Here is a 14,597-nt window from a genome sequence, read left to right as displayed (position 1 = left end):
CTTCCCATGAAGTTGAAATGCAATGCGGAAGACTGAATCCGTGTTCGAACCCACTTTTGGAAAATAAAAAATTGAATTTGCCAAGGTCAGCATTTGACATTTTTGTCACTAATAGTTGGTATCTGTTACCACTTACGTACCATATTGACTTTCATTCAGCACGAAAGAGTTGATGTATATTTATATGATAGCATGTGATCATGGATATCCATGGAATAATATTTCATATAGGAACATCTAGTAATTAAGCATCAACGGAGCAAAGCAGCCAAGTCCCACTAGCTAGCTTCGATCACCTTCCCTGCATTGCATCTGCCCAAGCGCCCTTTCCCAATTCCCATGGAGGAGTATCGGTTCAAAAAAAGAAAAAAAAGGCAAACAGCAGCAACAACTAGCAGGAAGACATTTAGTAGCAGGGACCTTGTATCCTGTAATAATTTCATTTCAAACCCATGGAATTGGAACTCGAAGCTAGATCGGCATGGCCCCGGTCTAAAAGGATTTCTTTTCCATATGCCACGGTAAAGATGAATCGAAGAGCCATTTAATATGGCTGCAGATGTCGACTCGACGTGGACCGGACACGCTTCCCGAGGAGGTTCCGAAACCCTAATGACGCTGGCCCTGCCACGAGCTACGATGCTCTAGAAACCCTGGTTTGGTGCCTTGGTGCCGCCATTAATGCCAGCGGTGCACAGAACCAGATGGCCTCAACCGCGCGTCTCACCCACCGGCCTCTCCATTCCTTTATTGTCATATGGGCTCGGCACCTTTGTACACTTTCCACAACATAACTACGATCTCTCCCCGCGAGCCAGCTCATACTATAAACCATTGGATTAAGTTTTGGAAGGAGAACAACGGAGAGGTGGGATAGATAAGGAGAGAGAAGGGGTGAGAAGAAGCGGTGGCAATGGTTGTTCCCATGGTTCTGTTAAAGATAGCAGCACGCTGGCTGTTCACATTTTACAGGGCAGCTAAGAAGTTCAGGAACTATGGTTTCCTCCACAGAAACCCCTCTAGATTGCACCAAGTTTCCTTCCTTTACTCCAGCGTGACCAAGTGTTCCTTAGAGGGGAGGGAGGCCCAGAGTATAGTTTGTGACTTCCAAGGCATTCTTCTCCAATCTTCTTCTCTCTTCCCTTACTTCATGCTGGTGGCCTTCGAAGGTGGAAGCATCTTCAGGGCTTTCCTCCTCCTCCTCTCCTTCCCATTTCTCTGGACCTTGGGCCACCATGGGGATATGAGTATGAGAGTCATGGTCTTTATCACCTTTTGTGGCCTTAGGACCAGGGACATGAACCTCGTCGCAAGGGCAGTGCTCCCCAAGTTCTATCTCGAGAACCTCCACCTCCAAGCCTATGAGGTGCTGGCCTCCACCGGGAGGAGGGTGGTTCTCACCAGCATGCCCAGAGTCATGGTGGAAGGCTTCCTCGAGGAGTACTTATCTGTGGATGAGGTTGTCGGGACTGAACTCCAGGTTGTTAGAGGGAGCTACTTCACTGGCCTCATCTCTGGCCATGTCTTGTCTCAAAAGCAAAAGGCTCTCAGAGACCTCTTTGGGGAAACCAAGGCTGATGTAGCCCTTCTGAACCCCTCCAACGCTCATGATCACCTCTTCATCTCACACTGCAAGGTTTGTTGTCTTCTCCTTTCCCTCTTATTGGATTACTTCAAGCTATCCAGACCTTGCTCTCCCATCGCATAGGATGCATGCATGAAAAGCCCATGTCCCTCTCAGTCAACACTACCTTTCTATCTTTTAGTGATCTGCTAACAAAGTAGACTTAAGAATAGCAATATTTTTCTGTACTGCTTGGGGTCATTGGTCTTTCCCTCTTCTTTGCGAGATTTCTCTAACACTTTGAGCCCCTTCAGGAAGCATACGTCGTGAGCAAAGAAGACCCCACCAAAACCACTGGCGGCATGAGCGCAGTAATGCCAAGAAACAAATACCCAAAGCCGCTAATATTCCACGATGGCAGGCTGGCCTTCTTCCCCACTCCTCTAGCCACCATGGCCCTCTTCCTTTACCTCCCTATGGGCATAGCCCTGGTCATCGTCCGGATCGTTCTCGGTCTAATCCTCCCCTACAAAGCCGCCATGGTCGTCGGCGCACTCTCCGGCGTGCGCTTCCGTGTCGACGGGCTCAACCCTTCCACCAGGAACGCTGAGACCGGTGGTGGCAAGGGTAAAGGAGTGCTGTATGTTTGCAGCCATCGAACGCTTCTGGACCCTGTCATGCTAAGTGCGGCGCTGCAGCGATCGGTGCCGGCGGTGACATACAGCCTGAGCCCGTTGTCGGAGATGATGTCGCCGATCAAGTTGGTGCGGCTGACGCGGGGCCGGGACCGGGACGCCGAGACCATGCGGCGGTTGTTAAGCGAGGGGGACCTTGCGGTGTGCCCGGAGGGGACGACATGCCGGGAGCCGTACCTGTTGAGGTTTAGCCCGCTCTTTGCGGAGCTGGCGGACGAGATTGTGCCGGTGGCGATCGACGCAAAGGTGTCGGTGTTCTACGGGACAACCGCGAGCGGCCACAAGTGGCTGGACCCGGTTCTCTTCTTCATGAACACGATGCCGGAGTACCGGCTTCGGTTCATGGAGAGGGTACCCGGGGAGATGACCTGCAGCGGTGGCCAGCGGACCGGGGCGGAGGTGGCGAATTGGATCCAGAGGCAGCTGGCGGAGGCGCTCGGGTTCGAGTGCACGGCGCTGACGAGGAGGGACAAGTACATGATGCTGGCCGGGAATCCAGGGGTGGTGAGAGATCGGCCGGAGAGGAAGAGTCCAAAGTAGGACTCGGTATTCTCGGATTCAAGATCTCCCGAGATTGGTGGCTTTGGAGTACAAGGTTGTTGTTCTTCCTTCTATATATGACCGTTTTATTTTCCTTTTGCTTTGTATACGTTGAAGAATTATGTTGTGACAAATAATTAATTGGTTGTCCCTTTGATTTGGTTTACTTCCGCTCTTCATCTTATTTTGTTGGGCATCTCAGGTCCCGGGACTTCACTCAAACGGGCTAAGCAAAAGAAGCGTTGTTAGCACGTGCTTTTCACGTGAATAAGTGTTAATGCTGCGATCCCACGTTGATTAAAGTTTTTTAATATTTTTTATTTTATGCATGTAAGTGGATTTATACGTGGCCAATTATTTAAAATAAAAAATTAACAGGCAGCCAATTTTGGTTGGTGCATTTCTCTTTCGTTTCCTTCTTAAAACATGAATTAAGCCGAGTATTGTATTTATTTTTTTAAAAAAAGGAAAATAGAAGTGGAAGCGTAAGGAGTACGTTGTCGGGGCCATGAAGCACATCCACAGAGTTCATGTAAAGATAAGTGAAGATTTTATACCATTAATTATTTTAAGAAATTTGAAATAATAGCTCCATCGGTTCAAATTATGGGTTCCAAATTATTAAAAGATTTTTTGTTTTTATTTTATAATCTTTATTTATATATTTTTTATTAAAATGATTAAACAATAAATAGCAGTCAATTTAGGGGTGGATGTTTTCTTTTTTTTTTTTTCTTTTTACACCTTCATGTGGCAGAGTGAAAAATATGAACTACAAAGTCTCATTTATTATGGAATATATTTTCTAAAAATGTTATGTCATGAGATATAAGATAAATTGATTGGTACTTTATACCACAATCGAATAATCAATATGACTGGCTTTATAAATTGCACCAATCCTCCCACATCACAGTATATCAAGAGAACTTCTGCCTTGAGGTTTAAGCTCCATGAGCTCAAAGAATGATAAAAAAACATATTGTAAAATTGTTCTACAAAATGCACATTCCCTACAACCCTAATTTGAGTTAATTTCTTCGACAAATAAATATTGGTTGTGCGGCTTTAACTAGTATTCAAACAATTTTGATTTTTAATAAAAGATAGAACCATAACTATCTTGTTATAAATTTGTCATATGTCCAAATTATATGAATAGTAAAAAATTTGTTGGAACATTTTATTTTATTTCTAAAACCATGAAAATGAAAATGGTCTGGTAGCGGTAGATTTTTGATGCGCAACATTAATTCAAGTTTATGAACTTTTTGATAGATGCAAGGTATGATTCCATTGCATAGTGAAACGCCACAATTCCATTAATTACTGATTTTTTTCTTTTTGCTAGCAATCAGTGAAATGTTTTAAATTTATTTCTTTATAAATTGGTACATAAATAATTTCTTTTGACTGGGTTTCTAAAGTATTAATTGGAAGGAGAATCAAGAAGGATATACCTGGAAAAATAGCAACTGCAGATGGGAAATTCAGCTATGCTACAACGAAGGAATTGATGGAGGTACTTTCACTTTTCATCGCCGCTCTTATATTTATCTTGCTTAGACATGAAGTAGACTCAAGAAGACTGCTTATAGTAATATTAACGCTTCAAGAACTACTTAAAATAAAATGGAATAAAATTTTAGTAGCATGGGAAAATTTTGGCATTTATATACTTTCAATTTTTTTATTGTTGCACACTTATATCCTGTGAACATTAGATGTGGGGTATCTTAATTAACCATCACTACGACCGTTGAGTTCTTCATCTATTGCAATGAAATGGTACGAAGTTGTTGGGTATTTAATATACATCCAGTTTTTTATTATTGTATTCTTATATTTAATTGGCATTAATTATGTAATAGAAGCGAAATGAAGGACTGGGGTTCCAGCGAACGTACGTAAGGTTTTATCACCTTTTTTTAAATAAAATGGAACAATATTGGCTGACTAAAACCTGACATAACCAAAATGCTTTCATATTGCGTAGAATACAGTTGCATTGTTTCAAAAATATCATGCAATTAATTTTTGGTATAGAAATTAGGCTGTCCAATCCTTTAAGTTTGATCATGGTTTTATTTTCATTGAAAATCGTACCAATTCGAAGACATCACTTGATGAAAGCATCCAAATATTTCAGTAAAATACCAACTGCTCGTGCACAATTAGTCATCATAATAACATGTGTTGCCTTCTCATGCATGGTTCCCCGGCAGAGGCAGGGGCGGCCCAATACATTTGGGGGCCTAAGGCAAATCCAATAAATGAGGCCTCTTTTTTTTAATAATAAAATTTTATAATAAATATAAAATATTTAAAAAAATGATATAGAAATAGATAGCTATCAAATATACTATTTCAACAAAGATATATAAATTTAATAAAAATAGGTAAAAAACTGTTTTAATTTAATATAATTTTTAAATGAAAGTAAATAAAAGTAATTGCTCGAAAAGAAGGGCCATGAAACTGATTAATTAACTAAGATAATGCTTGACAATAGTGTTTACCATGTCAAGCAAAAGCCGAATAGGAAATCGTTATCTCATGGCACTTCATTGTCAAGATAATAAAAAAATTGAACCTCTCTATAAGAGAAAGTAGGGGCATTATGGGAAATTCACTCCATCCAATAAATAAAAGTCCCATCCCACCGTCTCCTCTTCAAGTGAGTACCCAAGCAGCAACTGCAACATCACAGCACAGCAGCCATTCAACTCCCTCTAGCTCCTTTTCTCTCTCTACCACCCAAGAGGGGAGAAGAAACCGAGAGGAGAAAATTAAAAGAATCTCCACCCTCCAAGAAGTCCATCTCCGATCCCCCTATCTTTCTTCCCGATGGCCCAGCTGGATCAGGAGTAATGTGAGGGAAGGAAAACCAAGACCAAAACCAAAAAAGAGAAGGGATGAAAGATAAGAGTGGAAGACGAAGGGGGGAAGACGAGAATGGAAGGAATGAGTGTTTGTATAGCTGCAGCATCTTCCGGTGGGGGCCTTCCCTGGGCCGGGGGCCTTAGGCGACCGCCTCAGTCGCCTAAGGCTCGAGCCGGCACTGGGCAGAGGCATGGGAGAGAGCAAGGCCCATTGAATAGTTTAACAGCTTACGATCTCTTCCAAAACGATGGATCTTTCGAAAGTGCTAACATTGTGATAACTCGAGCTCTCATCTAAAAAAAAAAAAAAAAGCTAAAAAGTACAATTTAAATTTTTTTGACCTGCATATTTTCTATATTTTAAATTCTAATTTTTTCGCCAAACTAAAAATCTAAATTCAACTACAAATACTAATAATTCAATCACAGATATCACGATCAACCCATGATTAATTCAAATAACCACATATTATAATATCCTCTAGTCCGTGCGTAGCATGGTAGAACCTGTTCTAATATTATTAGTAATAATTCAAAATTTTACCTATAAAAATTAGTTAAAAAATATTATTCAAATTTTTGATCTTATATAAACATTCAAGATCTATCTAATACATAATTGATGCAAAATTATTATGCAAATATTTGCATGGAATCCCACAACTATAAAAACATCAATGCTCCTTCAGTGTGTGAAGCATGGAGGATAGGGACGGTGGATCATATAGTCTGTATTGTATTTCTGTAACAAGATTAATTTCTGGCGCAGATATCATCCCTACCTGCCAATTACCTTCTATACATTGCACCCTTTTTTTTTTTTTTTATAAGGTGCTGCATGAAACTCTACGTGATTGACCATCACAGCAGTACTACTACAGCAGCAAAACATGACAAATGTATGAAATATGACAAAATATGGCAATGCTGACTTGATAGTGTAACCTCTGAGTGGACGACATTAAGTTCAGTCTGAACAAGTTATTTATATCTACGTGCCGAGAAAGGAACTTTCAATTAAAGAGATCAAGGGAGCTGTCTACTCGAAATCCTCCAGTGTGCTGTATCCGAGTCCCCATCACATGGTGCTGGCTCCACTGACCTTCAATAAGGCCTTCCCCTCATCAAAGACCTGTCTTAGTCGTAACTCCGTCCTTCAACTTATAGGGCAGCGAACGGGACACTGCCATGGGGAGGGGTCCTGATCCTCTGACCCCACGAGAACTTCATTGCCTGCGAGAGGAAATAAGGAACGGATAGAAGGGGAATAGGCTTTGGTTTTCATTTTCAATGCTGACCCAGAAGAAAGAAAACACCAACTTTAGTTCTATACAAAGAACCGATTTGCCACCACTGTTGCAAGTAGTTGTGGATCAAGCGAAGGAGGTACGAGATGATATCCAATGCCGCTGTAAAAACACACCATCTTATTGCACCAAAAACAAAAAAAAAAACACCATCTTATATGTGATTCATGAAAGGTGTGGAATCTCAATCAGCACCCTCTATGTCTGCAGCTATTTGCAAATGGTTATGATATGACCCAAAATCTAATCTGCCTATCATAGGTCGGCATATGGCGAGCATTTTGAAAAGATTTGAATTCAAAAAAATTTGAATTCTTGGCGGAGTTCAAACAAGAAAGAAGATTACGATAAATTTGAATTCAGATAAAAAAGAAGGTTATGACAATCTTTTGATTTCTACCCCCAAATTGTAACCGGTCTACGCTCCCTCCTTAATATAAATAGGGTCAAGAGATTGCAAAAGAGGAGGAGGGAGGAACATCCAGAGACTCCCAAGCACAACTGATGAGAGGCTTCGAGAAAGAGACTCTCAAACTCCCATGGCGAGAAGCTCTCCTAATAAGATGCTCTCACGCTCTCATGACAAGAGGTTTTCACGAAATGGGTCTCAAGCTCTCATGACTATCTCTACACTTGACTCCTCTTCCTCTCCTGACGGGATGTGCATTCATGGAGACCTAGATGTCTGTCTTTGGAGATCGAGATGCACATCCTTGAAAATCGAGACGCTATCCCAAATACAAAAACTGTGCACACAAAACCTACATCCTTAAAGACCAGAATGTAAGTTCCTAAAAGCCGCCCTTCTATGCCACCAAGGACATGAGCAACATGCACACAGAACACGTGACTACTAACCAGAATTAGGATGAGCTCCTAAACTGAGAATTCCAGATCGAATACTCCAATTCAAGCAATTTAGGTCAAGCTTCTGTACCAACCTCCTATTCTAAGCACTTCAAGCCAAACTCTCAAGTTGAGCACGTCCAGGCTGTGCCTGCTGTGGCGAAGTTCTTGATCGCCAAGCTTTCAAAGGCCAAGGTCAAGCACTGTAGGCTAGGCAATCAAGGTCTAATGATGTAGGAAGATCAATCTACTTTGATTCTTTTTTTATTATATATTTTTTTACTATTTTTTACCATTATTCCATATCTGAGTTAAGCACCAAACAAAACTCAGCCGAAGCCATCCCAGCATGCCTCTCTTCTCTATATATGCAAATTTGTGACTCTGTATGATAGATCGTTGCTCCTTCTTCCATCATGTAGACTGAATGGATTCATCGGTGCCTTCCGTACCTCCAGATTATCAGAATAGGGTCGCCGAAGATTTGGGCAGGCTGCAATCTAAATTATTTATGTACTTGAGTCATTATAACGAAGGACGAAGGTATGACCTATAATGCACAGTTAAACATGTTTAAAGAGTTCAACATTGGCTTTATATGAGACTTGTAAGGATTTTTGTAAGCTCACAAAAACAAAATTTCAGTCCTTCGACCTCATTAATGGCTTATTGAAATTTAGTTAAAAACACGCTTGTTGCCTTACTTGCATGTCAATATCTTCTGCAGGAGCCGGTGATGCGAAAGAACCGTAAATTTTTTCCACCTAAAGAAGGAACAATAAATTTGTTCACGTCCTATGGTTCCCAACGCGTCAGTTTCACGTTATGCTTCCAGTGACTTAGTACTTTGAATTTATTATCTGTCCCCTAAATAAAACAAGTCTGAACCGCTTCAATAATGGCAAGGTGTGGCCGAGCACCCGCGAACAGTGGAATTAATTATGGAGTACGGACAAAAATACCGGATACTAGAAGCCGACTACAATTAGATGTCCAATGAAAATAAAATACTTAATTATTTATATTTATATTTTTTAGATAATTTTTAATGGAAACGGGTGCCTATTCTAGTGATGATATATACCTATGAGGTTGTGCTGGAATATTCAATGGTGTATCTCAGGCATCGAAGCTAGATAGTTAATGCATGGGTGGGCTTCCCTCCCACTTTCAAAGAAGAAAAAAATGTTATAACAGCAAAGGATACATTTACTTAGGCCCTTAGGCCATGTTTGGGGAGCCGTAGGTAGTAGAGCTATTGGAAGTAGAGCTGTCTAAAGTAGAGCTGTTATAAAAACCTGTTTGCTGTTTGGTAATTACATCTGTAAAGTGCTTAGGCACTTTAGCATATGTTTGATAAACAAACTGAGAAAGTACTTTTGTATGATAAAATAACCATAAAAGACAACATAACATATATTAATACATAAATATATAATATATTATAATATTATTGTAATATAAAAATAATATTATTATAATATAGCATAGTAGTAATATAATTATTAGAGTAAATTAATTTTTGATAATATAACATAATATTAAATTATTTAATATAACATATTAATGTATTATGATGTAATGTAATATAATATAATATTTATAGTATAATACAATAATGAAGGTATAAATATTATAATTATTAGTAAAAATTAAGTTTTCATAATATAACATAATATTCAATTATTTAAAATAACATATTAATGTATTATGATGTAATATAATATAATATAATATTTATAATATAATACAATAATAAAGGTATAAAATATTATAATTATTAGTAAAAATTAATTTTTCATAATATAACATAATATTAAATTATTTAAAATAACATATTAATGTATTATGATGTAATGTAATATAATATTACATTTATAATATAATACAATCATAAAGATATAAAATATTTTAATTATTAGTGTAAAATAATTTTTCATCCTTCGAATGACCATTTATCTCTCTAACAATTTTTCTTGCGGAAGGGAGTCTGACAGCTAGGATTCTTGGCTCCAGCAAATTTTTAGGTTTATAAAGGGACAAATTATGTAATTATTATATTTTAATATGAGCATTTCTATCAAAAAAAAATACAACTTTTCGACAAATCTGAAAATAGTCCAAAAGCTGAAAATTGGAGCGTTACTCCAAAAGCTGTTTTCAGCTTTCCGCAAAAGCTCATATTAAAATACTTTTTGGCTCCAGAAAGTACTTTTTGGCCTTCCAAAAGCTCCCCCAAACAAGATCTTACTCGTACGAAGATATCTACATGCGATATGGCTATGAGAGGACTGGTGCCGTATATGAATATGAGAGGTTTTAACTTAACCATGACTTGCCACGCTGGCAACCCGTATAGAACAGCGCCCCAAAGCAGTTTGGTTCGCACCAGCTATTAGCAAAATCCACGTGGCCTGCATAGATGGGAGTTGGCAGCAACCTAAACGGGCCCTGTAAATAATCTGTTTCAGAAAAGCTACGTACAGCGATGGATGATGTTATCTTGTCGCCCGGTATTCAGACTGCGTTTTATACGAAAGGCATGGGACTAGAGCTGATTTATTTATGGACCAGATTTGGGCATAGCTACTATCAAATTTTAAATAGAGCTGATCTGAAGTCCCACTAAAAATAAATGTAGTTTAGATCTGAGAACACCCGGCTTATGATTAAATCTACATATAGACTAAGGATTGAAAAAAGAGGAGCAATCGAACTGCAATGAAGCTAGGTTTGAACACACAATCCAAACAATTATGATGGAAAGAAGGATATAGGCTGAGGATGCATTTCTACGTGTCAGTTTGGATGCTATATTTTCCATCCCACGCATTCATTCTGTCCCCCTTGGTATGGGTACAATCAAATCAAATTGAATGCTGAAAGTGACATTACGTTATCACAAAAACAAATAATCGGTGGCGTATAAAAAGGAAGTGTATTAGGATTCTCTACTACAGAATTAGTTAATCACTTACAGATTGTTAGCTCGGATGGTACGAGCCTACCAGACGACACGTCGGGGAATTGATTCGGAGGACAATCCGAGTTCATTTTAAATCTGCCGTTGCAATAGTCCTGGTCCCACGAGCATAGACCCGGAATGCACGAGAACAAGCTTCCGGCTTCGAGTGGGTTGGGTGGCTCCGTCCTCCCCTATATCAAAAAAAGAATAGTTGGTTCATAACCTGAACATTATCTCCAGATGAATAGAAGATAGTATACCAAATTCTACAAGTCGTCCAAATAAAACATGACTTAAAATTTAAAAGCGGACACAATGCATCATGACCCCCATCACCCATTATTATCGTTACGCACCAGTCCCTGACAAGGAATCTTATGTTACTGATGAACCCAAAGATTGTAGACTCTGTTGCTTCGGTTAAGCTATAAATGAACCATACGTGCGTTCACCCCAAACGGATCGAGTTGATTACAGAGGAAAATAGTCGAAAAAGATGTCTTCCTCCATTTCATCCTCAATTTATGAACTAAACCAGACCCATTAGACCAATCAGGCCAAGGCTTGCCAGTGTATACGACTTGACACAAAATCCTCCAAAAGGCCTCCATCTCGCCGGCCTCCTGCCTCCCTTTGAGTTCTAAGGGAACAACCTGCTGGACCATACTCAAATTAAGTTTCGAGCTGTGGTGGATTTAAAGAATGCTGTGCAAGTGACTGTAGAAAGAGATGGGCAGAGTGCTCATTCTATTAAGGGGGACAGTTCGCACCACCAGCAATAACACCAAATGAAATGTATAACGTGCCGCAGTACCGGACCCCTACAAGACTCTCATATTGCCGGTGCCATCCCCGACAAGGCTGCCTAACTTCACATATCATCATATTATGTTTGGATGTAAACTCCCTCTATTATGACAAGTAAACCAGTTTGCTTATGAATCATCATCCAGAAAAACTACTCTGAAAGGAGTTCGCAACTGCTTTTGCAAGAGCTACAGAAAATGGACGAACAGATAGAAATGATGGTGAGATATCGAAACTACCACCATTTCTCATTTATATGGCTATTTTTGATTCTCCAAACACCTCAGCTACGTCAAATAAACTACGACTATTTTAGAGCGTAGGATCAAAAGGGATGATTAAATTATATTCTTCTGACATGGTGAATGTTTGTTACATTACAACATTCCTGTAAATTTTGATGTTTATGAATAATAATGGAAATAACAAGCATTTTCGTCCCACAGATCAGCACCACAAGCTATAATGTACAGAGCAAAAATACAAAACGATAAACATCAAGACTTTTCCATGCGTACTACAATGTGCAGACAAATATTTTCCAAAATGACCATATACAAGGATTTACTGCATAACAATACACGAACTGTTTGATAGAATGCCAATTTAGTTAGATCTCTATGAAGCTCTCATCTTAGACACCATTCCATGCTACCAAGAACTAGAAGACCATTACTTAAATTTAAAGATTAAAAAAACAAACTAGAAGATAAAGAACAAAGATTCTAGGACTTTACAAACCTAAGACCTCCAATTTCAATACCCCACGCCCCTCCCATTCAAAGTATTCATTTTTTTTTTCTCCCTCAAGTGCAACCAACAAGCCCTTTGCTTGTATTCTACTAAGTCAAGAAGCACTGTTGTTTTTTCATTTAGTATGCTTCATATACTCATCTATATCCTAAAATCCATAAAATAATTGAGAAAATACTAAAATTTTATGTATTATATATTCACGTTGAAAAGAATATTGGATTCTCTGTTTTCTCATTTACATCATCCATCAAATAACAACAAAAAACATTTGTCATCTAAATAACTATATAAAAGAACATTTATCGTAGGTGTGGGTTCTGGTGAAAGAATAGCTTCTGCTGCTTATCCTAGTGAGTTTTAGGGGCCCACCATGCTAGAAGCTTCTCATGCTTAAGCATTTACTTTTCAAATTAAAGACCAACATCTTGGGGCTATCATGGGATCTATTGGGGCTATCATGGGATCTGCTCAAGGACCTACTAGTTTAAGTAAATATCTCATGCATTTCCCAGAGAAGTATGGCATCCCACAGTACCCATATTACTTAGGTTGAGATCATAGTCAAACTTTTATAACCCTGATATATCAAGTGGACAATTGATATTTTCTCATCCATACAGCTTTTTTAAAAAACAGATGGTATTCTGCAAGATGAATGGTACTTAGTTGGGGATATAAAAGACGCTAAAGGTAGTTTCTTTTTCAGTTCAATCTTTAACCATGACCTCTGAAACTTCTTAACAATATGACAATGATGAGCTCGCCTTGGGGTCAGCATTGCAGATCCGTGTCATTGTTCCTATTAAAAGCTGCATTCATGGTTATTTTTTTTTTCCCTTTCCTGTCCCTATCTTTTTTACAACCTCCATCCATTATATCTTAGGTCTTCTTTTTATGCCCCTCAAGACACAAACCCAAGTCATTTACCATCCAAGCCTTCTCATATCAGTTTGGAGTTACATATAACATTTGAGGCAGTTCTCCACTATCGTTCCTTGATCAAGTACAAATCCAAGGTTTTATCCATTTCTAATGCTATTCTTTTCATACCTGAATATCCACGAAAGCGTATCCCTTTTGTTACACCCATCTTGTGCATCTGGGCCATATTTTATTTAACAGTGTAATCAACTAGAAACAAAACAAGGCACAGATGTGATTTGCTACCAACTAATTCCTACTTGCAGTAGATTTGATTTTCTAAATTCTGAAATAATAATATCAATACCAATATATTCCAGGACTGAAAAACTGTAGGGATTCAGATGGTGTGAAGGCTTACAGATTAGGCTCCAAGAAAGAAATTTCAGTCCCTTTAATTGCTAAATGCTAATTTACATAAATGTGGACTGATTTTGCTATACAGCATGCATAGAGAGAAATGAGACAGTGTTAGGCAGCAGGGAGGTCAGGAAGAGGAAGTAATCTGTAGAGTGTGAGCTGACTAATTAGTAGGAAGTCAAAGAGCAACAGTCAGAGGTAGAAAGCGAATCCAAATGGTTTCAAGGGGCAACCAAAAGAAACTTCATTTTTAAGATAATTGCTTATCCAAGCATCTAATAACACTAAGGCAATGCTTGGACGATTTTCTTTACTAGGAATCATGATGGGCCATTATATGGAAGGGATCCAATAGATTCAGTGCAGATGATGCAGTCATGTTGATCTTGAAGTATTAGATTTTTGCTAAAGGAAGTTAGTAGATGAATGATGAAAAAGTTTCACTAAAATTTGATTTGCAGCAGGTACTGCAGATAAACAACGGGACCCCTTAGCAACCTGAAGTGGGTCAGACACTAGACAGGAATTTCAAAACTGGTGCAAGTCTTGACTAGCTAAAAATTTTACTCGTATACGTGAAGAGGGCAAGCATAAAGATTGTAGTTAGTGTGCTGCATGGGATGATCTTTTCTATGCAGCTTTCCAGCGAAGAGGGCAAGCATATAGATCGTAGTTAGCACGCTGTATGGGATGATCTCTTTTACATGGCTTTCCATGCTTATAGCTCAGGTTACTTCACTTTCCATTATCGCAGCTCAGGTTTCAGAAAGCCTCTGCATGGTGCAATAAAGGCTGATGATGTAGCCAAGTCCTTGCAGCCATAAAATGCAAAGACAGCTCTTATTCAACGAGCTTTTCTTCCTATCTTCAAGGTGGGATGCCCATACCGCTTATGAGTCTAAGCAGCAGTGGAACTTATCGTAGGACCCTTACAGGCTTGATAAAATGGCATCT

General features: G+C 39.0%; 2 protein-coding genes across 19 annotated transcripts in view; one reads left to right on the top strand and one right to left on the bottom strand.

The window, feature by feature from the left end:
- Window positions 1–823: 823 nt before the first annotated feature.
- LOC103704589 (glycerol-3-phosphate acyltransferase 1-like) lies at window positions 824–2,963 on the top strand. Its single transcript, XM_039131580.2, has 2 exons — window positions 824–1,636; window positions 1,879–2,963. The coding sequence occupies exons 1-2, from the start codon at window positions 914–916 to the stop codon at window positions 2,797–2,799; spliced, it is 1,644 nt and encodes a 547-aa protein (XP_038987508.2). The 5' UTR covers window positions 824–913; the 3' UTR covers window positions 2,800–2,963.
- A 3,763-nt stretch (window positions 2,964–6,726) lies between these two features.
- Window positions 6,727–14,597, bottom strand: part of PRP39-2 (Tetratricopeptide repeat (TPR)-like superfamily protein) — a 29,366-nt gene continuing 21,495 nt past the window's right edge. For 7 of the 18 annotated variants that reach the window (XM_089925515.1, XM_089925516.1, XM_039131577.2 and 4 more), the window contains one exon: window positions 10,688–10,990. In XM_089925515.1, the coding sequence (XP_089781641.1) occupies window positions 10,805–10,990 (186 nt within the window). In that variant the 3' untranslated portion in view covers window positions 10,688–10,804. Of the gene's footprint in view, window positions 6,915–10,687; window positions 10,991–11,155; window positions 11,453–14,597 lie in introns of those variants that run through there. The other 11 variants (XM_039131576.2, XM_088704688.1, XM_088704685.1 and 8 more) reach the window with 3 other exon arrangements.

The sequence above is a fragment of the Phoenix dactylifera genome, chromosome 9 (assembly GCF_051530095.1).
Source record: "Phoenix dactylifera cultivar Ajwa chromosome 9, Ajwa_hap1_PhDact_Kaust_v1.1, whole genome shotgun sequence".
Classification (NCBI taxonomy): domain Eukaryota; kingdom Viridiplantae; phylum Streptophyta; class Magnoliopsida; order Arecales; family Arecaceae; genus Phoenix; species Phoenix dactylifera.
Note: the sequence above shows the minus strand (reverse complement) of the source record. Positions and strands in the feature narration are given on the sequence as shown.

Excerpts from the sequence above, each read along its gene's own strand:
- LOC103704589 (XM_039131580.2), top strand. The coding sequence starts at position 914 with ATGGTTGTTCCCATGGTTCTGTTAAAGATAGCAGCACGCTGGCTGTTC. Across the intron at positions 1,637-1,878 it reads TCTTCATCTCACACTGCAAG|GAAGCATACGTCGTGAGCAA; the intron begins GTTTGTTGTCTT and ends GAGCCCCTTCAG.